Source organism: Pipistrellus hanaki (genome assembly GCF_964339955.1).
Source record: "Pipistrellus hanaki genome assembly, chromosome: 4".
Classification (NCBI taxonomy): Eukaryota; Metazoa; Chordata; class Mammalia; order Chiroptera; family Vespertilionidae; genus Pipistrellus; species Pipistrellus hanaki.
In genome coordinates, this window is record NC_140506.1 from 48,275,701 (window position 1) to 48,299,336 (window position 23,636).

The window sequence follows — 23,636 nt, forward strand, 5'->3', positions numbered from 1 at the left end:
GAGGCGTCGTCAGCATCTTCCATCTCTGAATTGTGTCTCTTCTGTCTTCATGGCTGGAGCACTTCTGTCTATTGCTCTCTGTTACAGGATTCCAGATGGTTTCAGAGTTGTTTTCTGAAAATATACAAACATATTCTCGACCAAAAGTTAATAAAGGGATATTTTCTTTAAATTTTATTTGGGATTCTTTTCCATTTCCCTCCCCCCCAAATGATTTCCCCCTGGCTTGTTTTGTCACCATGTGTGTATTTTCATGGGTATCTTGCTATTAGCGTTTCGAATTAAGGTTAATTTTCTAAAGCACAAATTTTTTAGATGTAAATTATTATCAGGATATATTTCCTTACATGATATTCTTCCACTGTCACCCCCTTTTTTACTTTAAATAATAGGAACCTTTTGGAAATGTTATACTGTAGTCATGATAGCTTTTACATTTAAGTTAGTTGCGCTACACTATGACTACTTTAGATTCATAACATGTTGTGCAATTTTACCGTGGCCGCTCTGCCAATAAGAATTTTTGTTAACCCATTAGGAACAGCTTTTTGAACAGTACAATCAGGTGTTTTGTTTTTTAGAATATTCATTTATTTCCATTAGCCACATTACTTTCCGCTGAGAAATTGGCTACCATTCATCTGTCATACTCAACTAGCATCAATCTCATTTATCATGTGTGTATTAGTGGAGTTGATTATTTCCTTTCTTGAGAAGGGCCTGAGCATTCCTGCTGCTAGGCTGGACCTGGATATTAAAAACCCACTTGCCCACACCATGGGTATGAGTCCTCTCAAATAAGTCTTGTTGCAGTGAGAGGGCAGCTGCTGTCAGCCAAGTCTCAGTCTGTTACCTGGGTCCCGCTTTGAGCTGTGCATGGGAAGCGACGCAGCCAAGGGGGCAGGAGACCTCCCTCAGGATGGGAGAAGGTTCAGGCGCCTGCCATGTTGCAGGGGGGGTTGGTAAGGGTCTGTGCCCCACCTCTGTTGACCCCCAAGTTCTCTCCTGATGGCCCCGCTGCGACTGTGCCTGTCTTAGGTTGGGGAATATGGATTTCTAATAAGATACTCTTCTTCCCGTTTTAACAGAAAAAGTGAGTATGCATGTTCATTTGTTTACAGGTGCTTTCCAATGGGAAGAATTGGAAGAAGATATCCGGAAGAAGTTGAAAGATTCTGGGGATGTTTCGAATGTAATGGAGAAAGTTAAATGCATTTTAAAAACACCAGGAAAGGTAAGTTAGTTTTTGTAAGGTTATTTTTACTTTCTCTAAATTGTAAGTGATATAACGAATATGATACTGAGTCACGAAAAGACTCAATCATTTACAAATGTTTTCCTTAAGCGTATTTTTACCTTTTAAATATTTCAAATGTGAACATATGTAAGAATTAAAATACGTGCAAGTCATTTCTTGAAAATGCTGACTTGTGGGTTCCTTCCTCTGAAACATTCCCCCGATACTCTGGAATATTCAGGAACAAGGCCTTTCTCGAGAGTTCTGAGGAATCTCTTTGGGCAAGTGACCAGTTAAAGGTTTATTTTTCATCTAACACAGGCTCAAAAGTAAAAGTTAGATTCACAGGTTATAAAAAGGCAGACTTTCCGTACGGCCAGATGCTGTGCACGTTAAACCTCCCGTCACCTAGACTGTGCAGCGTCTGCAAGGCTTTAACAGTAAATGTGCTACATTTTAGAACAACTGCGTTACACAGGTTAGCCAGGGTATTCTTAGTTCACATTCTGTGATCAACAAACTGGCTACAGTAGATAGAAAGGTAAGTTATGTGCAATGCCTAGCAGAATATAGTTTTATATTAAATGTAAGAACCATTATTCCTTTAATTTTTTTATACAGATGACTTTGTCAGTTCTACAATCTAAGCTATTCACATTTTTTTAATCCTCACCCAAGGATATGTTTTGAATGCTTTTGTAGAAATCTGCACATAAGCCTGCATTCATTTTTCAAAAGTTTTCTAGGTTATCTGGGTTATGGACCATTGAAAATGTACATCCAAACTTCTGCCCTCTCATTGCAAGGCATAGGTGGCAAAGGAATCTTCATGATATACAAACTCATGCCCTGTACGTGTGAGTGGTTAGGACAGAAGTGTTGTCGTTTGTTCTAAGCCAAGCCTTCGCTGGGTTTGTGTCTGAACACAGTCACTCCTTTGAGTACGAAGAATAAAACAGACTCTTGTTGGGGAAAGGGAGGCTGAGGCTATTTGAGTCCGTGATTTTGAACTAAATCCCCTGGTGGGCCTGGCAGGAAAGAAGAGGCCCCTGTGCCTTCTTCCTGTGCTTTCCAGGGGTAAGGGTCTCTCATTCTTTCAGAGTGGCGCAGGGATTGGGAATCAGGAAAGGTACCTTTAAATTGTGCTGCCATGAATTATCTCTGTGGCTTTGTGCACGTCTTCTCGGGGCTGTCTATAAAAGGAGAGGTCAGCGGGTGGCTTCTGAGGGTCCTGCTAGCTCCCCGATTTTGTGATGCTTTCACGGTTGCTCTCTTTCATGGGTGACACTCACCTGAAGGCTCTCCATCGGCCCCTTCAGTGTGTGTGTGGAGGTGCATTGTGTATAGGATCAGCACGCTCTCTGTAGGACCAGCGTTGGTATGGTCCTGTTTTGCTCTCCTGTCTTGCTCACAGATAACATTCTGGAGGGTTTTCTTTCTCCTTGTGAGGAAGGATAATATTTTTTTCCCCTCCTTGTCAAATATTTTAAAGTCTCATTGTAGTAGATTAATCCGGAGTGGGAAGCCGGTGACATGTATTCTTAATACTAAAATTGTATGCCCAATTATTTTTTTTTTTTTTTAGTGAGAAGTCTTTCTGTATTCCCCAGCTAGGCAAGCAGAGGTCAGAGTGAGGTTATGAGATTCATCAGAGGAATGGGTGGAGGGTGAGGGAAGATGGCAAGAACGGATAAACAAAGCACCCAAATCCCCGAGTTGTGAGCCGAGAAAGGCTGGGGACCCCTAGGTCAGATGGGCACTGTTCCTGGAGGCGGGGGCTGGAGCGAGGGGATGGGCGGGCAGATGTCGTAGTCCTGGGAGAAGTCCTGGGGCCTAGATTGGAGATCCTGGACACCTGTGGCCGGTTTCAGCAGTCCCTGCTCTGGGAGGGCCTGGTACTTAGAATTATAAAATTGTCGATGAACTAATTCTTCACTCTTGGGTATTTTCATAGAGATCTAAAATAGAACATGGAGTGATCAGGGGGAAATAGGTATTTTTTTTTTTAATCACATTTTGGATTTTGTGTAGGTACTTTCTTAATTAATGAACAGATGAGCAAGTTGTATATGTAAACATGTTTTTCTGGGCAGTCATGTGAGGTTGGATTGCTGTTGTCTGTTTCCCAGGTAACAGAGCCCCGGGACTCAGGACCCCACAGCTCCCAGCCATAGAGTTGGGTTTTCACGTAGCCAGTTCATTTCACTGCTGTGAATGCTGCACAGTGCAGTGCTGCTCTCTGGCAGGTAGAAGGCACAGTTAAAACTGTGATGAAAGAGGCCATAGGTACTCATTTAAACATTTAGCACCGTTTTCCAAATTCTCCAATTAGCCCATATATGCTATCAAAGCTTTTTGTATAACATTCACTCTTGTATTTCTGTTTTTCCTTACAGATTAATTGCCTGAGGAATTGCAAAACCTATCAAGCCAGAAAACCTCTGTGGTTTTATAGCACTTCCCTTAAGTTTTTCCTTAATAAACCAATGCTTGCTGATGTTGTCTTCGAAATACAAGGTATGCTTCCGTTTTTACAAAGCTGATTATTTTTACTCCCTGTTTTCTTACCCTTCTGTTTCAGCTTTGAATATTTAGGGTGTAGGAATGACTTTATATATATATATATATTATTGATTTTTTGCAGAGAGGAAGGGAGAGAGATAGAGAGCCAGAAACGTCGATGAGAGAGAAACATCGACCAGCTGCCTCCTGCACACCTCCCACCAGGGATGTGCCCGCAACCAACGCACATGCCCTTGACCAGAATCGAACCCGGGACCCTTCAGTCCGCAGACCGACGCTCTACCACTGAGCCAAACCGGCTTCGGCAGGAATGACTTTTCTCTATTGCAGGACATAGATTAACTCTGCCTAAAGTTCAACAAAATAGTCTAGGGTAATGAAGGGTTTTATTAAAATAAGAAAATAAATTTAGATTTTTCTTAGATTTTTTCCTTTTACTATATGTTTCATTAACTTTTAGGGACCAGCAAGGTGATCTTTAATATGAAATAAAATATTTTTGTTTGTGTATTTCTTTTAAAGAGCCTTGTTTTAATTATCTGAAACCAGTCCCCTTAAAATTATATTGCTTCTTATTCAGCTCTCTTAGTTGTTATTTGAGTAACAGCAACAGCCATGGGCTGAGGGTCATGCCTGGCTTAGATTAGGCGTCTACATTTATTCCTCCCAGCACTCTGAGAATCATCACCAGAACTGAGAGCTGCTTTTTATCTCTGTAGGAAAGTAATGCTACTTAATTTTAATTACGAGGAGCTGCTTTAAAGCCCATTATTGATTATTCACTTGGATAATTCTGTCACTTGAGTAGATTAAGAGCATCATCTTAAAAATGAATTGTCATATACCTTCAATTATGCAAGGCTAGAAAGAGTTGTTTTTAAACGGAATAAGTAGAACTTCAGGTAGGCTATCACTAAGAGGAAGATATAATTTTTGTCTTACGGTAGAAATGTATGACAGCCAACAGTCATTTACTTTTTAAAAACGTTCCCCAGAAAGATCCATTTTACTTTTCCATTTGGCCACCTACCAAGGCTAACAGCGAACTGGAAACGTTCCCAAGTGCCTTCTGAGAAGCTACCGCTGGCACTGCCTGCAGTATGAGCGTGGGGCACTGAAAATGGGACAGTAAGAGTCACCTTGAGCCGGGACCGGTTTGGCTTAGTGGATAGAGTGTCGGCCTACGGACTGAAAGGTCCCGGGTTCGATTCCGGGCAAGGGCATGTACCTTGGTTGCAGGCACATCCCCAGTAGGGGGTGTGCAGGAGGCAGCTGGTCGATGATTCTCTCTCACCGATGTTTCTAACTCTCTATCTCTCTCCCTTCCTCTCTGTAAAAAATCAATAAAATATATTTTTTTAAAAAAAGTCACCTTGAAATGCACACAAAAAAATGATTTTTGGGGGAAAAGAAAGTGAACAGGAGACCAGATTTGCCTCTTTACACAAGAGCCATTAACACCTGTTTAATAGTTGCACGGGAGGCGTTGACACCAAACCTATGTCAGTGTAACCTACTAAAAAGATTTTCAAAAGGAATGTAAAACACGTGAAAATATGTTCTATTAAAAGAAAAGAAATAAGCGGTGACATGGAGAACCTTTCTCCTCATATACTTGCTTGCGTTTCTTCCACGATTCCACCCCTGGGCCCTTCCGCAGGCGCCTGCTCCGCCCACCTGTGCGGAGCCCGGGCCCGGAGGGCTGGTTGTGTGGGGGCCTGTGCTGGTGCCCAGCAGCACTGCGGGGGCTCTAGCCTCTCCAGCTCCGATGCCCAGGCCTCCCGGGGAGTGAGGAGCAGAGAGAAGCAGGAATGGTGGGCGCAGGGTGCCACGGCAGTTTCTCCGACATCATCTGGAGGAAAGGAAGCCTCCCTTCTGAAGAGTGTGGCAGGAAGCTGCCGGGGCGGAGGGCAGGAGTGCTGTCTCCCACAGGAGGCCGAGCCCTCGTGCTGGAGCCCTAGCTCCAGCCTTGGCCTTGCATTCCAACCGGTGTGTGTGTCCTTGGACAAGCCACTCAACACGTCTGGCCTTTGCAGAGGGAAGAAGGTAAACCGTATAGATTGTAAAATGGCCCTTTTTAGTGTTGAGCTTGATGAAGTGGTAGTGGCAGGGACTAGAAGACCTGGCTTGGATATTGCTTGGGTGCATATCTATAATAATAAAAGGGTAATATGCTAATTAGACCGACATCCTTCCTGACGAAGCCAGGGCTGGAGGGAAGTCAGCCCGGGTCCCAGGTGCCTGCAGGCAGCAGGAGGGGAGAAGCCCAGGTCCTGGGTGCTGGAGGGAATCTGGTGCCAGCAGCTGGGGGAAGGAAGGCCTACTCTTGCACAAATTTTCATGCATCGGGCTTCTAGTTTACTATATAATAGGTTTGCCTGTGTTACTTTACATTTCTGATCCTTTGTCTCCTCGCTTATAACATGGGGATACTAATTTCCACCTGGTAGCGTGGTCACAGGGATTGAGACGGTGTGTATAAAGGTACAGAGAGCAGTAAAGTTAAAAAATAAAACTTATTTCAGATTGAAGAAAAATAAAAAATAAAGGTGCAGAAAGAGACCTGCCTGGTATACCCCTTCTCTCCCCTGCACTGGCAGCCAACTCTGCCGGATTGATGTGCTGTTTCTTCCTGAACCCAGGGCCTCAGCAAATCCTTCTTTTAAAATGTTCTCAGCCATCATCAGCAACTGGCTGGAGGTGACGTGGGATATAAAACCTATTTACCATCCCTGCAATAGATACTAATAAAAAAAATACTACCACCCCCAATTTGTTTGTGTGGGTTTGTGTCTTTTTCCATGAAGTCATTTTTAAAGAAGCCACCTGGCAGTTCCAAAGCTAGTCTTGGTAAACATTTAGACCTGATATGGAAAGATATGCGTTTCCCTTTGACATTGGAAGCTGTGTCTCGTGAAAAATACTCTTACATTCTGTCCCTGTTTACTTAAGTAGTACATATTCTAAATCTCCCTTGGAGTAGGCAAATTTACTATTTTCAGAATAAAACAAAAACATTTCTGACATTTTTATTTTTAAAACTTGGCAAGTGATATGAAGAAGTATTACAAATGTAGCATTTTATTTTAGTATATAATAAAAACAAAGACCTTTGATAATCTATGCTAAATTATTAGAAAATTTGGTCTTTTAAATTTTGTTTCACTCTTAAAACTCTTTTCCTTAAAAAAAAAAGTTTCTTAAAACTATAACAGCAATTAGATTCTATAGGAAAAACACTTTTGGTCGTGACATTTTCAAAGAACATATTTATCTTTTAACCAGAAAGTTGATGTATTTTTCCCTCCCTGAGTAATACTTCAGCTCTAATCTACAGCTGTTTAGTATATAAACACTGCATTATGTTTTTTCAGCAAGTTTTGTGCAGTATTTATATATTTATATAATTTATATACAGTGTTTAGAAATGTGACTATACTGGGGTACTGATATTACAGTTTCACAATAGAACAATTTATAACACCAAAACAGTAGTTTGAAAAGGTGAGAAAGAAAAGTTGATCTTTCCTTAACTGGAGATATAATGGTTTTCTAAACCAAATTCCAATACAAAAGGTATTGAGCCTTTTGTTGCTGATTTTGTAATCACATTATCAATGGAAATTTTCTGTTAAAATTCCAAGATTCTCAAATTCCTTTCCCATCTACTATCCACTTGGTATTTTGGGCCAATCTTTTTTTCCTTTTTTCTTCTTCAAAATCCAACAACTTTTATTGTTTAAAGTATTACATGTCTCCTTTTCCCCCCTCCAATTAACCCCTCACCACTCCCACCCCTGAGGACAAGCCCCCAACCCCCAAGTGTCTGTGTCCATTGGTCATGCTAATAATGCATGCATACAAGTCCTTTGGTTGATCTCTAACTCTTCCCTGCCTTCTCCCAGAGGTTGGATGGTCTGCTCAGTGCCACCTTGTCTCTGGATCCATTTTTGTTCATCAGTTTATGATGTTCATTATATCCTACAAATGAGTGAGATCATGTGATACTTCTCTTTCTCTGACTGCTTTATTTCACTTAGCATAATGCTCTCCGGTTCCATCCATGCTGTTGTAAATGGTAAAAGTTCCTTCTTTTTTATAGTAGTGTAGTATTCCATTGTGTAGATGTACCACAGTTTTTTAATCCTCTCATCTGCTAATGGGCACTTAAGTGGTTTCCAAATCTTAGCTATTGTAAATTGTACTGCTATGAACATAGGGGTGCATATATCCTTTCTGATTGGTGTTTCTGGTTTCTTGGGATATAGTCCTAGAAGTGGGATTACTGGGTCAAATGGGAGTTCCATCTGCAACTTTTTTGAGGAAATTCCATACTGTTTTCCACAGTGGCTGCACCAGTCTGTATTCCCACCAGCAGTGCATGAGGGTTTCTTTTTCTCCATAGCCTCGCCAGCACTTGTCATTTGTATTTCACAGACCTAGAACAAACTCTCCAAAAATTCATCTGGAATAAGAAAAGAACCCGAATAGCCACAGCAATTCTGAAAAAGATGACCAAAGTAGGAGGGATCACAATACCAGATATCAAGCTATATTACCAAGCCATGGTTCTCAAAACTGCCTGGTACTGGCACAAGAATAGACATACAGACCAATGGAACAGAATAGAGAAACCAGAAATAGACCCAAGCCATTATGCTCAATTAGTATTTGACAAAAGAGGCACAAGCATGCAATGAAGTCAAGATAGTCTCTTCAATAAATGGTGCTTGGTTAGATACATGCAAAAAAAAAAGAAAAAAAGAAAAAGAAAACTAGATCACCAACTTATATCCATACACAAAAAGAAACTCAGAATGGTTAAAGGACTTAACTGTAAGGTGGGAAACCATAAAAATCTTAGAAAACTCCATAAAGCAGCAAAATATCAGACATATGTTGTAGCAATATTTTTACTGATACAGCTCCTAGGGCAATGCAAACTAAGAAAATAAACAAATGGGACTACATCAAAATAAAAAGCTTCTGCATAGCAAAGAAAGCCCACTGCATGGGAGAACATATTTGCCAAGGCTATTTCAAACAAAGGTTTAATCTCCAAAATTTATAGGGAACTCATACAACTTAACAAAAGGAAGATAAAAAATCCAATAAAAAAATGGGCAAAGGACCTAAATAGACAATTTTCAAAAGAGGACATACAGAAGGCCAAGAGGCATATGAAAACATGCTCAAAGTCACTAATCGCCTGAGAGATGCAAATCAAAACGACAGTGAGGTACCATCTCACCCCTGTCAGATTGGCCAATCTTAAATTCCTCTGCTTAACCCAAATGAAAGGGTATCTAATTTGTGTAAGCCATGCTTCAAATTTTTCTTTTAACATAGTAACCGGTTTAAGATTTTAAAACCTTATAAGTCAAATTGCACTACCTGTTTGCATTCTTTGTTGTTGCTATGTACACATATCTCTAGCAGGCACTGAGTATGGAGACTGGTCGTTTCATAGATGGATGCTAATATTGAGGGCAGGTGGCCTAAAGGCAAAGAGGCAGGCTTTAAAAGGGCCGAGAGGGTAGGATATCTGCTAGCAGGTGTGTGTGACCTGGTAGCAATGCTTGCTGTGGCCCCTTCCTCCTGTCCCGTGGGAGGCGTGCCTGGCAAATCAGTGCCCAACAGCGAGCTCAGCACTGGCGATGTTGGGACTTGCTTCCAAATCCTGAGGGATTATTGGCTTTGGAGAAAGCCACTGGGCTTCGATGGAACTCTGTCCTGAGCCAAAAGATGTTGTGCTTAGATTTACAGAGAGCGAAGAATCCAGTGGTTGCAAATGTTTTAGGGAAGGATCTATGCTCCTGAGGAGAAAGAGATCTGAAGGATGCATAGTGAAGACTCTTGGTCATAGCAGGGTGGTTTGGCTCATAGTTACGTTCTGAAGGTGACAGCCTGTCACTCATACTGGCTGTGGTGTCTTCCACCTAAAAGCGTGGCTTCTCCTAAGCTGGGCAGCTTTGTCTTTCTCATCTTTGTACTTAGCACGGCGATTAGCAGGTGAGGGGTGCTCAGTAATGATCTGTTGAACTGATCTAGACTGACTTGAGGGCTGGCTGTGGATCCATGGCTCCCCATTCTGCTGGGAGTGGTGAGAACTGCTTCTGGGTTTATGTGTCCCTCTGGAGCTTTGCATGATCTGGAGAAGCAGCTTTTACTAGAGAGTCAGTGCAGTTTAATGAGCTTCAGTGAGGGGCGTGGGCTGAGGGGCATTTAAAAAGTTACAGAAGCTCTGTCTCTCCCAGAAGTAGGCATTGTTCATTTAGGAAAGAGAGGTTCCTGTGGGAGGCAGTCTGCGGGGGAGGCAGCAGGGAACTAGGCCATTCCCTTGCAAACTTTCCATAAGATCTGAAATGCTCCCCTTGGCTTCGTGGAGATCCCCTGGGCATTCTTGTGGTGGATGGACTGCTTAGGCCAAGGATGGCTTATTTCCTTTTTCTGATAAGGGAAGTCTGGCCAGGACTGTCCTGTGACTTGGCCAAGAAAAGAATGGCATTGTTTTCTTGGGAGGCACATGGACAAGAATGGCAGTGGTATTTCAGGCCAACTGGAAAAGATAAAAAATAGATGTTTCATTATAAACACACTAGAGGCCTGGTGCACAAAATTCGTGCGGGGGGGGGGGGGGGTCCCCTCAGCCCAGATTGCGAGAGTGCACAGGTCATGCTGAGGGACCCCACTGGTGCACCATTGGGGCCGGGAAAGACACAGGAGGTTGGCTAGCTGGGGAGGGACCTTAGGAGGGCTCTAGTGCGTGTCCGTATCTGGCCCTCTCGCCCAGTCCAGACTGGCTAGACCCCAGCAGCAAGCTAACCTACCAGTGGGAGTGTCTGTCCTCTGGTGGTCAGTTCTCGTCATAGCGAACAGTTGTGTGGCCTTAGCATATCATATTACACTTTGATTGGTTGAATGGACAACTGAACACTTTACGTAATATCCATTATCTCATATAGATACAATAAAAAATAAAAGCCTTATATTAGGCTTTTATTATATAAGATGAAGCAAAATATTTCAGTGTTTCTATCCTCATGAAGTATAAACTAAGAAAAAAATAATTCCTGACTTGCAAATTGTTGGTTTCAATGGCAACTTTTAAACACTTTATGTTTCCATGAAAATTAAGTCTCTGAATTAATACTGGCTACTACCCCCAAATTTGGTTTCCACGAATCAGCTTAACTGTACCGAATGCAGTACCATTCTAATCACAAGGAAAGTTGCTAGAATAATAACTCTGCAAGCTTATCTTACTTAATTCTGTTTCTGTGCAGGTACGACGGTGCCAGCCCACAGGGCCATCCTGGTGGCTCGGTGTGAGGTGATGGCAGCCATGTTCAATGGCAATTATATGGAAGCAAAGAGTGTTCTGATTCCAGTCTATGGTGTTTCCAAAGAGACGTTCTTGTCATTCCTGGAGTACTTATACACGGACTCCTGTTGCCCAGGTGAGCAGTATAAATGTTAGGTAATATCTGACAATTCCCTCTCTTAGAAATGTCAGCCATTTAAATAAATTGCTTTCTGTAAAACCTGTTTTCACTTAAGTCTTATCAGAGGTGACACCATGCAGAGTGCTAAGCAGGTGGAGGTAGTGTTGAGACAACAATGGCTTTTCAGTCCATTCCAGTGGAAGAGCAGTGATTGGGTACCTCTCCTGGGCTCTGAGTTGGGCATAAGTTCAGGTGTCCCTGCCAGCTCCAACAGCATATGGTGGCCATCGTGGGCACCCTAGACATGGAGATGTCTTGATTTTTAGATTTGGAAGATATCCTGTGTTTGCTATTGTTTATGTTATATTGACACTGGCAAACGTATATTAAACAAAAAATGGACAAGATTTGAAATAATGAGAAACTTTGTTTTCTTCGTCATCCCTTCACTAGAGTAATTGGTGCTTTGATTTTTTAGGTTTTATCCTACTGATTAGAAAGAATGCTCAGAGAAGCACTGGTAACTATAGGACAAAGCTCTTTACAAATTGGTAAAAGGTGTAGGGGCCATGAGTCAAAATGAATAACGTTAAGGTAGACACTGGGATATTTACGTGGGGACAATCACAGAAAGAAAGGTAACCTATTCATTATGTTAAATGACACGCACAGCATTCTTGGTTCCTAACTATAGAAGCAAGTAAGGCATTTAAGGAGGGATAAGAGCATTACATAAAAAATCAGATTTACAAGGAAGTGTTAAAACAACAACCAGGATAATGGCCAGGGTTGGGGAGGAGGCTGTGGGGAGTTCCTGTTTGTGGACACATTTCCAGTTTGGAATGATGTCTGAGTTCTGGAGATGTGAAGTGGTTATGGTTGCACAGCAATTTGAATGGATTTAATACCAATGAACTGCACACTTAAAAATGGCTGATGGTAGGGTGGGGGCATTGGAGGAAGGTGGTCAATAAATAAGGTCTAGAAATGTACAGCATGACTGTAGCTAACACTGCTGCATGATATATAGGCAACTTATGATTATAGATCCCAAGTTTTCTCATCACAAGGAGGACATTTTTTTTTCTTTTATTTTTTATTGTATCTATGTGAGATGATGGATATTATGTAACCCTACTGTGGTATTCATTTCACAGTATATGTCATTCAGACCATCGTGCTCTACCCCTTAAGCATTGATGTATGTCAGTTATTTCTCTGTAAAACTGGAAGAATGCTTAATGGTAAATTTTATGTTTATTTTACCACAATTAAAACAAAACAAACAAACCTGGAACTAAAGCGAGAAGGAGAAAAATTGCAAGAATATAGGTTAGGGAGCAGAAGGAATTATCCCGTAGTTCTGGACTTGATTATTAAGGGCAATTATAGAATCTCCCTCTCTGGATAATTAAAAACGACACATTGATTCTCTTCTAAGAATGAAAGCTTAAACTAGTTCTTTTTTTAAATGGAGTTTAGAATGCTGACTTCTTCAGGGTTTTCTCTGGGCACTCTGTTCTGCATTGAATGATAGAGTCAGCATTTTCTGTTTGTCTTAGGCCGTAAAATAAATGGTTTTATTGTCCATTTTCTTCTATTTCCCTCCTTGCATCAGCTGGCATTTTTCAGGCCATGTGTCTCCTGATCTGTGCTGAGATGTACCAGGTGTCCAGACTGCAGCACATCTGTGAGCTGTTCATCATTACCCAGCTGCAGAGCATGCCCAGCAGGGAGCTGGCATCCATGAACCTTGATATAGTTGACTTGCTCAAGAAAGCCAAGGTAACTGGCCCTATGGATCTGCTTGTTTGAATTTTTAAAAGTCTTCTTCAGAGAGATGTTAGTACCTCTCCTAGTTTGGAAGTTTGGCTAAGTGAGGCTCAAGTGCCCTCACAGCCGTTTCTGTGGGCAGGCAGTTTTGTTTGGAGATAGGGTTTCTGGGCAATCCCTTTCTAAGGAGGTAGAATTGGCTGATGGGGAACTTTTCAACTGAATGGTGGCCATTACTAGAGTCATTTGAGTTTGGCGCACTATTGTGTCATAGACATTATAGGAAATAGAATTTACCCAAAATGATCAAATCTTATGGTTCCTGAAAGGAAAATGACAGGATTGGGCCCTACAAACTGATAGGACGATTAGGCTGAACTCATTTATCTGTCCATCGATTCATTCACTTTCTGAACCTGTTTTGAAGTTTCAGTTTTTTGTAGGAAGTATAGGTACCGTATACTGCTTAATCCTTTCAAACCTCCTTTGTTGATATGTCTCACGGTATCTGGGATATATTTAGTAAAAATGTTTGAGTTGAGAAACACTACAGTATACCTACTGTCTCCTCAGAATCTCTTCCCTCTTCTAAGCTCAGGACCCTTTTTTTTTTTTTTTTTAATATATATTTTATTGATTTTTTACAGAGAGGAAGAGAGAGGGACAGAGAGGTAGAAACATGGATGAGAGAGAAACATCGATCAACTGCCTCCTGCAGCCCCCACCCCCCACTGGGGATGTGCCCGCAACCAGGGTACATGCACTTGACAAGAATCGAACCTGGGACCCTTGAGTCTGCAGGCTGACACTGTCCACCGAGACAAACCAGTTTTGGCAGCCCTTTTGTTTTTAATAATTGTATTGCTGTACATTCTAAGGAACAGGTAGATTTTACACAGTCAACTTACTGTGACTGACCCTAGAATATGAACCTTACAAAGGACCAAACTAGGTCTGCTTTCTTGAACTCTGCTCTGGAACTCTCACCTGTTGTCCCAGTCAGACATTTCCCATCTCCTTATTCCCACTCTCTTTTAATATGTTGTTGGTTTTCTTTTATTGGTGTCAGTAAGGAAAGGAGAGGGAGAGAGAGAGAGAAACATCAATGATGAGAGATAATTGTTGATCCGCTGTCTCCTGCATGGCCCCCACTGGGGATCAAGCCCACAACCTGGGCATGTGCCCCGGCCGGGAATCAAACCATGACCTCCTAGTGCACAGGTTGATGCTCAACCGCTGACACGCTGGCCAGGCTCCCACTCTCTCTCTTTTATCCCTGGGAGCAAGAAGTTTATGCAGATGGGTCATCCAGCCCTTGGCTATTCTACCATTTCACCCACTCCCTGGGACGGTTTCAGGGCCTGCAGCAGTCATACACACAGTGATGAGTACTGACCTTGCAGTAAACTGAAACTTAAAGGTCTGCTTCGTGGGAACATATTCGCTCCATCATTACAGACTATCAAAACTTTATAAAATGTTATCTGGCATACAACATTTCTATTCCTATCAAAGTTTACATCCAGAATTAGAAAAATTTGATGAATTTATCTTCATCCAAGTTGCTGAAATAGAGACACATAATTCAGAAAAGGACAGACTCTGAGACAGCTAAACGTGTGCTGAGGTAAATTCATTAATCAACATGTATTTCTAGGCATAGAATGGAATTCATTCAAAACATCCAGGTCTTCCTTACTCTTTCTAACTATTTTGGAGTTCTTTTCTTTCATAATCAAGTCATAAGATCATACATAGTTAATATTAGAGATAAAAAGAAATATAAAAAAATTGAGTAACCCTGATCGCTCTTCTTTGTAATATATTTATAGTGAGCATGGGATAAATAGCTACCCCCTAGATTTAATTTTAAAATGCATTTTTATTCTGTCTAGTATTTTCACAATCTCAGTTCATTTTTGATGTATCATTTTCAGACTATTCTAACAAGTCTGTCATACTTTAAAAAACTGGATATGAGCTTCTCTTTCCTTATCTTGTAGTATCCTTTTTTATTATTAATTTGAGAGAGAGAGAGAGAGAGAGAGAGAGAGAGAGAGAGAGAGAGAGAGAAAGAGAGAGAACATCAATTTGTTGTTCCACTTATTTATGCATTCGTTGATTGATTCTTGTATGTGCCCTTACCAGGGATTGAACCTGTAACCTTGGCATATTGGGATGATGCTCTAACCACCTGAGCTACCTGGCCTGGGCCTCTTGTAATATCCTTTTAAATAGATAGTTTATACATAAGAGAATTTTTAGTATGATTGCATTGGTTTCCTTTAAGTGCCCCCTCCCCCCAAATACACACACACACACACACACACACACACAAACACATCTCACCAGCATCATTTATTACTGCATTGTCATAAATTTTTCCTGACCTATTTTCCCCCTGTGTAGTTTCTGATTGTGCGATTATACTTATTTTTCTCTTGAATTTTAAAATTCTGAAATAATTCTTTTTAAATTTTACTGTTTCTGATAATGTTTCTATTTGCTAAGATTAAGCCTACGTTTATCAGCTTTCCTGTATTCTATTTCTGATGGTCCCTAGTTTGGAATTATGGGTCCCAGATAACAGGATAATTTTCTCCCTAAATTCTCTTTGAAACTTAGGGAGGTTCTATTTTGAGGTTCTACTTCACTAGCCAGTTCATACTGTAGTCAGAATTTAGTTAACCTTTTCCTCATTGTTTCTGACTTCTAGGAGGTGAAATTGTTTTAGCAGATTTAGACTTCTAGTAGCTCTCTGAGTAATTGAAATTTCTGATCCTTTCATCATCTCTGTTGCTGTGTACTGTGTGTCAGGAAAGCATCATTCATATCTTCAATAGAGATGAGCAGTTTTGGTATTTTCTCATTTCCCCTTCCACTTGTCCCTAAACTTTCTCATTTTTTTTTTTTTACCTTGTTTCCACTTTTTAGGTCCATATATTTCTATCAAGTTGAACTCTTAACTTAAAATACAGGCTTCTTTCCCTAATCCACCAGTTCCTTCAGGTTGAGGTAGAGATTTCCTTATCTCCACTCCACTTTTAACCCTTTCTAGCCAAACTTTGTGATTCCTGTGAAGTCCTGTTTACTCTCATATTAAAGTTTTAAACTCAATTTCTGTATAATCTGTGCATTAATATTTGGCTGATTCAGGCCACCAGTTTTGTTTCTGATCTTTTCCTGGTGAGTTTCTAGGTACTTTCTGCACCATTATTATTCGTTACAGAGCTGTTAAATGCTACAGCATTTGGCCGGGACCGGTTTGGCTCAATGGATAGAGCATTGGCTTGGGGACTGAAGGGTCCCGGGTTCGATTCTGGTCAAGGGCATGTACCTTGGTTGCGGGCACATCCCCAGTAGGGGGTGTGCAAGAGGCAGCTGATCGATGACTCTCTCTCATCGATGTTTCTAACTCTCTATCTCTCTCCCTTCCTCTCTGTACAAAATCAATAAAATATATAAAAATAAATAAATATATATATATTTGTGTTTTAAAAAATAAATAAATAAAAAAAAATAAAATAAATGCTACAGCATTTGGTTTACAGGTGTGTTTTTTTTTTATGCCTATTCTTTTTTTATTCTTTTGTTTATTTAAGTTTAAGCCTACTTTCTCAGTTCAGCATACATTTTTGTCCACAAGAAGTTTATAGTATCCCATCTCTTGCCAAGAGCCCACACTTCTGATATCGTAAATTTCAGTCAAAAAAAAATTCTGCATTTGAATTATGTTTTTGTAGGCAGCTATTTATTTCTTTGAACTCCCTTCTCTTTCAAAGTCACAGCCATCAGCAAGGTTCTGAACTCTGTTGGTAGGTTATTTGCTCTGGTTAATCATCTAGTAGTGTTGGTGGCTTCTGTTAAAATAGCTACATGTTCTTGCTCTATTCCTTACAGATAATTCACATTCATCTGCTAAAATACAAGGTAAAAAAAAAAAAGATTGTTAAAATCTGATGTGGGATTAGATGAACTATGAAGTTTCATACAACTCAAATAATAAGAATTAGAAAGACCTATGAATTGGAATGTTAAAACATATTCCCACATTATAACTTTTTAAAAGAGCAATACTTGAGTTTCTTCTTTAAGATTTGAGATTACAAATCTTTCTTCAATTTAGTACTACTTATTTTTTACATATTTTTGATTGTCCTTAACAGAGCTATATATAGCCTAAAAGTGGGAACAACCTAAATGTCCATCAACAAATGAAAGAATAAATGAAGTGTGGTATGTACATACAATAGAATATTACTCATCCTTAAAAAGAATGAAATTTTAATATATGCTGCGACATGGATGAACCTTGAGGACATTACACTAAGTAAAATAAACCAGACTGAAAAGGACAAATACTGTATAATTCAACTTATATGAGGTACTTGGAATAGTCAAATTCATAAAGGTTAAATAAAATAGTGATTACCAGGGACTAGGGCTAAGGGGAAATGGGACTTATTATTTAATGGGTAAAAGTTTCAGTTTTGGATAATAAAAAGTTCTGAGGATAGTGGTGATGGTTGCACTTAAAAATGGTAAATTTTATGTATAATTTACTGTAATAATAATAATAAAAAAACTACTACACTCATGTATCCAACTTTCCTGCCACCAAGTTACCACACTCTGAATCGAGTGGTTACATATATCAGTGAGTGTCACTGGATTGGCACCAACTTGTCATGGCCAAGTTGCTCAGAGTTCCCCCTCTGTTAGCTATTGAAACAGAATGAGAAATACGCTGGGAATCCTGCTCCATGTAACAGTACATCTGAGTTAAAAGCAACTATTCAAACATAACCTTCTCATGGAAATACTTGCACAGTGTCACCATAACCTTTGGTTGATGACACTTCCTCCTCTAAATAATTTTTAGTTTGCTCCTCAGATGAATTTCTTTAGATATGACCAAGTGTATACCTTTGCTGGTGATAATCTTGCACAGATACAAGTGCAGTTAGTGAAGGCCATGACCTTTGAGGCTTAGATTGAAAGCTTAAACAAAATCTTCAAGAGCCTCAGATAGCCTTTGTGAATCACGGATGCAACCATACATCTGCTTAAAGATATTCAGCCACTGCAGCAGCAATAACTAGCTATTTATTTGATTTGGTGTCTCCATCAATGTAATTTTATTATTATTTATTATTAATGCTCCCTTTTCCTTTCTGTTGTCAGAATAGGCTGAAGGCTGCATCATATATTCAGACACATTAAACATGGATTGGGGCTCTCCGTGGGTTCTCCAGACCCATTCTCTCTTATCTGATCATCGTATTGAAGGTCATTGTTTACAATACTGTTTCACTTTCCATTTCTCTTGCAGTTTCACCACTCTGATTGCCTTTCAACCTGGCTACTTCATTTCATTGCCACTAACTACCTCATCTTCAGTCAAAAGCCTGAATTTCAGGATCTTTCAGGTAGATTGCAATTATTGTGTTGAAAGAAAACTTTATGTTCTTTGTTCTTAGATTTGAAACGTAACTTTTAGAGGAATAGTAGTTTTTAAAGATTAAAAAATCAATTGTAATACACTCCTTTTAAATACACAGTGTGGTCATTGAGGTCACTTTACGTAAGTAGCTTGACCTGGGTTACACAAAATTTTCTAATGATTGTTTCATAGCTCCCATCATTTTTAAATGCATTTTTTCCCTGAAGTGTAGTGATAAAGTGGCCTCTGGTGGCATTTAGTTTTGATGAATAGGATCTTGGTTTTAAACACCCAAGTCAGAAGCAAAATTTAAACAGTACTGACTGAAAAACGTTTTTTAATATAAGAATTGTATCTGTTGTGTATTGTTTATAATATATAGTTATATTGCACTAATACCTATATCTATTAAGTTTATATATATAGGAGTTAACTGTATTACCTGGGAGTAAAAATTTTTTATGGATCAAAGAGGGTTACAAAACTTAATGTGCAGAGAAAGTATGTGTAGTGTGATTTTTATGATAAATTATAAAAATTAAAACCAATCAAAAGTTGAGCTCAGCGTTACGTAAGAGGAAAGAAAATGAAATAGAAGTCATCAGAGTAGATGACTACTTAGATACAGTGGTTTGCTCTCGTTATTACCTAGAATAGATTCAAGGAATAATCAGATTAAGAGAGAAAGGAAATTAAAGATGATCTAATCAAGTAGTCTCAAACTTGACACAGGGAACTCTTGGAGATTCTGAGGTGGGTGGAGAATGGGGAGTAAGAGAGGGAAGAGGAGGGAGCCAAGAGAAGTAGAGGGAAGACAAGGCTACATTTGTGCTTCTTGGATATTTTCCTCACACCTTCAACCAGAGTAATTCCACTTTTATCTGCTTTATATCTTAGCCTTCCACATCAAAGCTTACTTGTACAAGAGAATCTGCTGCTAAAACAAAGTGAAAGTGCCTGGTTTCATTCAACTACTTGTACAGTTAAGGAAACCAAGAAATGGTTTTTGGCAGACGCCTTAACAGACATTCATAGCCAGACAACAAACACTGAATGGCTAGTGGAAGCCTCTTTATGTAGAATCCAACTCCTAGTGCTGTCGAGTAACAAAATAAATCAAAGCAGCACAGCACAAACCATCTGCTTTGTGCAAGAAAGAAACAAAAAGTACATTCTGCTTGCTGTTAGTATAGACATTCTTATACAGTTATTCGTTCAGAAGTCACTTAAAATGAAATAAAGGAATATTTCGATTTTAGAACTACCTTCATTATGCTATCTTGGGTCACCTTCACTTGTAAACAAAAAATAAGGCTTATTTTCCACTTACTATATTGCGTAAGTGCATGATACACATGGAGAATGCTATTACAACCTAGGAGAAAGATGCTCTGTGAATCCTTTGAGTTATTAAAGTTTATTTTATTTTCTTACGTATACAATTGTCTATAAAGGATGTATGACCCCCTGGCATAGTGAAAAGCAGGGCCTGAGGTGTAGTTTGGAAAGGCGCAGGTAAGGAGATGAGGCTGTATCAGTGGTTTTCTGAGTTCCCTTGATGGGAATGAATGAAAGGGTGTCATGCGTGCTCTGGATCCGCGGTGCCTGTTTATGTCCAGGGCCTGCAGTGATCTTCCTGTTGGGCAGGAACCACCTGTGGATAAGGCAGAATTTGATATTCTAAATAGATGGTCACCAACTGGTAGTCTATTTGGACCACATGGTTTTTTGCTTGTTTGTTTTAAATAGAGTGTCAGCATTTAAAAATTGTAACATGTTACATTAAAAAAATTAAATTTTTGGCTTCTTTTGAAAAGTTGAAGATCTGGCTACTCTGGCCCATCTTCCCACCCAACAACCACCCGGAACTAAGCATTAGCTGCCGTGTCTTCCAGAGTGTCAGTCCCCTCTCCTCCATACTGCCTCACACCTGGCCCACAGCACAGGGTCACTTTAGGTTCAAAAGGGTTCTTGTCACAATCACTTCAGAACTTTCTTAAAGAATTGCCTATTTTAGTTTGAAAAATTATCAAATTATCAATGGAATTCTGCAAATGGTTTTAACTGAGAACTTTTCTTATTTAGGGGTGTTTAGAAATTGAAAGGTGTGACTGAAAAAGATGTCTTGTCACTTCTAGCACGAATGCATCAGAACTCAGAGTAATAGCTCTCATTAAATATTAGACATTTTATAGACTGGACTCATGAAAACAAACAGCAGTGCAAAGGAATATATTACTGTTGGCATTTATGGAGCCATTATTCTCACAGCTAGTTTAATTTAGCTGAATATCGTGTTATGTGTTTTACTAGAGACCCGATGCATGAAATTCGTGCATGAGTAGGCCTTTTTAGCCACAGCTGCCTCAATCCTCTCTCGCAGCCATGGGCGGCTGCATCACTCCGGCAGCTGCAGCTCGGGCTCCATCCCAGAAGTCTAATTAGCATATTATGCTTTTATTATTATAGATTCTATGGAGTTTTTTTTGTCTTGGTTGTTGTTGGCCAGGGGTCATCTGTAATAACATTTTTTCTGTTATTTTATCTTAACTAAGGGCGTAGTTTTATGTCACCTTTGCTTCTTAGTGAAACATAGAACTAGTTTTCCTGAGTAGCTAGGTCATTTCTCTTTATTCAGGTCTCTCAAGACCTTGTTAATCCAAATTACAATAGTTGAGATCAAAGAGTCGATGGAGAAGTGGAAACTTACTTAGCAGGAGAAACCTGAGTTCCCACAGAAGGGAATACTGATAAGAAACAAGCTTATTCACCCAGCAAAATACCAAAACCTTAGAAATTTGAGGTACCAGGTATTTTAGAAAGTGGAATGAGGCTTGGGACTGAAAGCAGTAGACTTACTTTTATGTAGATAAAGAAACTTTGCCATACACAATACCACCCAGGCAGGTAACTGCTTCTCCTTCATCATCACTAGAGATGGCAGGTTCATTCCTGAAGAAATTAAACAAAACAAAACAAAAATGATAAAATCACTATCTTTTAGTATAGTAGAGATGGGCAAGGAGCTTGGACTGAAAACATGTGGGTTATGGGAACGTTGCACATTTTGTAGTACATCTCCAGCCTCCTTCCAATACCCAGATTCTAGAGTTCTTGACTCCCCTAGTCTGGACAGGAAATCGAATCATCTTTCTCTAGCCTAATTTGAGAATTCTTTCAATGATCCCAACATTAGTCTGTTCAGTTGTGCTTCAGTGTATTCCACCAGTCAGCAAGTGTCTCCCCCCCACCCCCATGCCCTAAAGATTTCCAAACAGCTTTCTCCTATCTCATTCTTCAATATGAAGAGTCTAGCAGCCCGGTGCACAAAATTCATGCATTCGTGGGAGAGGGTGTCCCTCAGTCCAGACTGCACCCTCTTACAGTCTGGGAGCCGTCGGGGGATGTCTGACTGACAGCTTAGAACTGCTCCCCATGGGTCTAAGCTGTCAGTTAGACATCTTTAGTGCTGCCATGGAGGCAGGAGAGGTTCCCACTACTGCCACTGTGCTTGCCAGCTATGAGTCCAGCTCAGGGCTTCTGGCTGAGCAGTGCTCCCCTGTGGGAGCACACTGACCACCAGGGGGCAGCTCCTGCCTTGAGCATCTGCCCCCTAGTGGTCAGTGCACGCCATAGTGACCGGTTGTTCCGCTATTTGGTCAATTTGCATATTAGCCTTTTATTATATAGGATAACTGAGGATTAGTAGATATTTGAGGCAATGTCCAGCCTGAAAGATAGATACCCAAACCAAAACATAATGAATGAAAACAAGAGAGAAGTGAATAGGAAAAGCCTACAGTCTTTCCACCTGTGTTACTTTCCTCTGAGTCTTTATCCCGTGTGGTCTTTACTTCTCACACAAAACACTTCACTCTTGACGCTTCTGATCACCGAATGTGTTGAGGTTTTACCCCATACCAAGCAGTTCTTCTCACCACCAGCTATGACCTGGTGATAGTGAGAGTGCCAGATCCCACAAGACCATCCCCCACCCCACTTCAAGTCCAGTGTTTTTGAGCAACTGGTATAGATCAGAGATTCCAATGACCCTCCTCCATGGGTTCAGTTAACTTGCTAGATTGCCTCACACAGGCAGGGATGAACTTACTTAAGTTTACCAGCTTATTAAAGGGCACAGATGAATAGCTAGAGGAAGAGATACATAGGGAGAGGGCTCGGGAATCCCAAGTGCAGGAGCTCATGTCCAGAGGAATTGGAGTATATTCTCCGCCTGGCACGTGGATGTGCTCACCAACCTGGAAGCTCCCCGAACCTCGTACTTTGGGGGTTTTTATGGACACTTCATTGATGCAGGCATGATCGTTCATCAACTCCATTTTCAGTCCTTTTCCTTCTTAAGAGAATGGGGGTGGGGGGGCGTCAGGAAGGGGGAGTGCTGAAAGTCCAAACTTCTTCTTTTTTTTTTTTTTTAATGTATTTTTATTGGTTTCAAAGAGGAAGGGAGAGAGAGAGATAGAAACATCAATGATGAGAGAGAATCATTGATCTCCTATGGGAACCAGGCCTACAACCCAAGCATGTGCCCTTGACTGGAATCGAACCCAGGACCTTTCAGTCCAGAGGCCGATTCTCTATCCACTGAGCCAAACTTCTAATCATGTCTTTTTGATAACCAGCCCTCATCAGGAGCCCACCCAGAATTGCCTGATTAAAATAAAAGACGATAATACCACCCAGGAAATTTCAAGGGATTCAGGAGCCTCTGTGTCAAGAACTGGGTGCGGAGACCAATATGTGTTTTCTGTTATCTCACAAGAAGGAACTTAGAGGAATAAAGAGACACAACAGCACAAGGAGTAGAAGAAAACAAACAAAAACCTTTAAAATTAATATCCTCCAAGCATAAGACACAGCCAAGAAAAGCAGGGATGGAATGTTACAGCTGTAAAGACAGAGAGTAGAGTGGTGGTTTCCAGGGGCAGCGGAGGCAGGGATAGAAATTGTTTAATGGGCACAGTTTCAGCTTTGCAAGATGACGAGTTCTGGAGCACGCTTCATGGATGTGGTTGCACGACAACATGGATGTAGTTAACACCACTTACCATTCACTGTGCACTTAGAAATGGTCAAGATGGTTCGTTTTATTTTACATACATTTTACTACAATTTTCAAAAAAGCAATATGAGAATAGGAAGTCATTTTTGGACATTACAAATATGATAGCAAAAAAACAAAACAAAACCCAAGTGA

At 40.4% G+C, this 23,636-nt stretch overlaps 1 protein-coding gene and 1 long non-coding RNA gene across 2 annotated transcripts in view; both read left to right on the top strand.

Moving 5' to 3' along the window:
- RHOBTB3 (Rho related BTB domain containing 3) overlaps window positions 1-23,636 on the top strand; it is a 56,431-nt gene that overhangs the window by 27,622 nt on the left and 5,173 nt on the right. The window contains 5 exon segments of the mRNA XM_084881964.1: window positions 1,122-1,234; window positions 3,634-3,754; window positions 11,047-11,220; window positions 12,824-12,990; window positions 18,311-18,407. Coding sequence (XP_084738090.1) covers window positions 1,122-1,234; window positions 3,634-3,754; window positions 11,047-11,220; window positions 12,824-12,990; window positions 18,311-18,407 — 672 coding nt within the window.
- LOC311621666 lies at window positions 3,926-8,535 on the top strand. The gene is made up of 2 exons (XR_014794862.1): window positions 3,926-4,894; window positions 5,129-8,535. It is a non-coding gene; the product is annotated as an uncharacterized lncRNA (long non-coding RNA).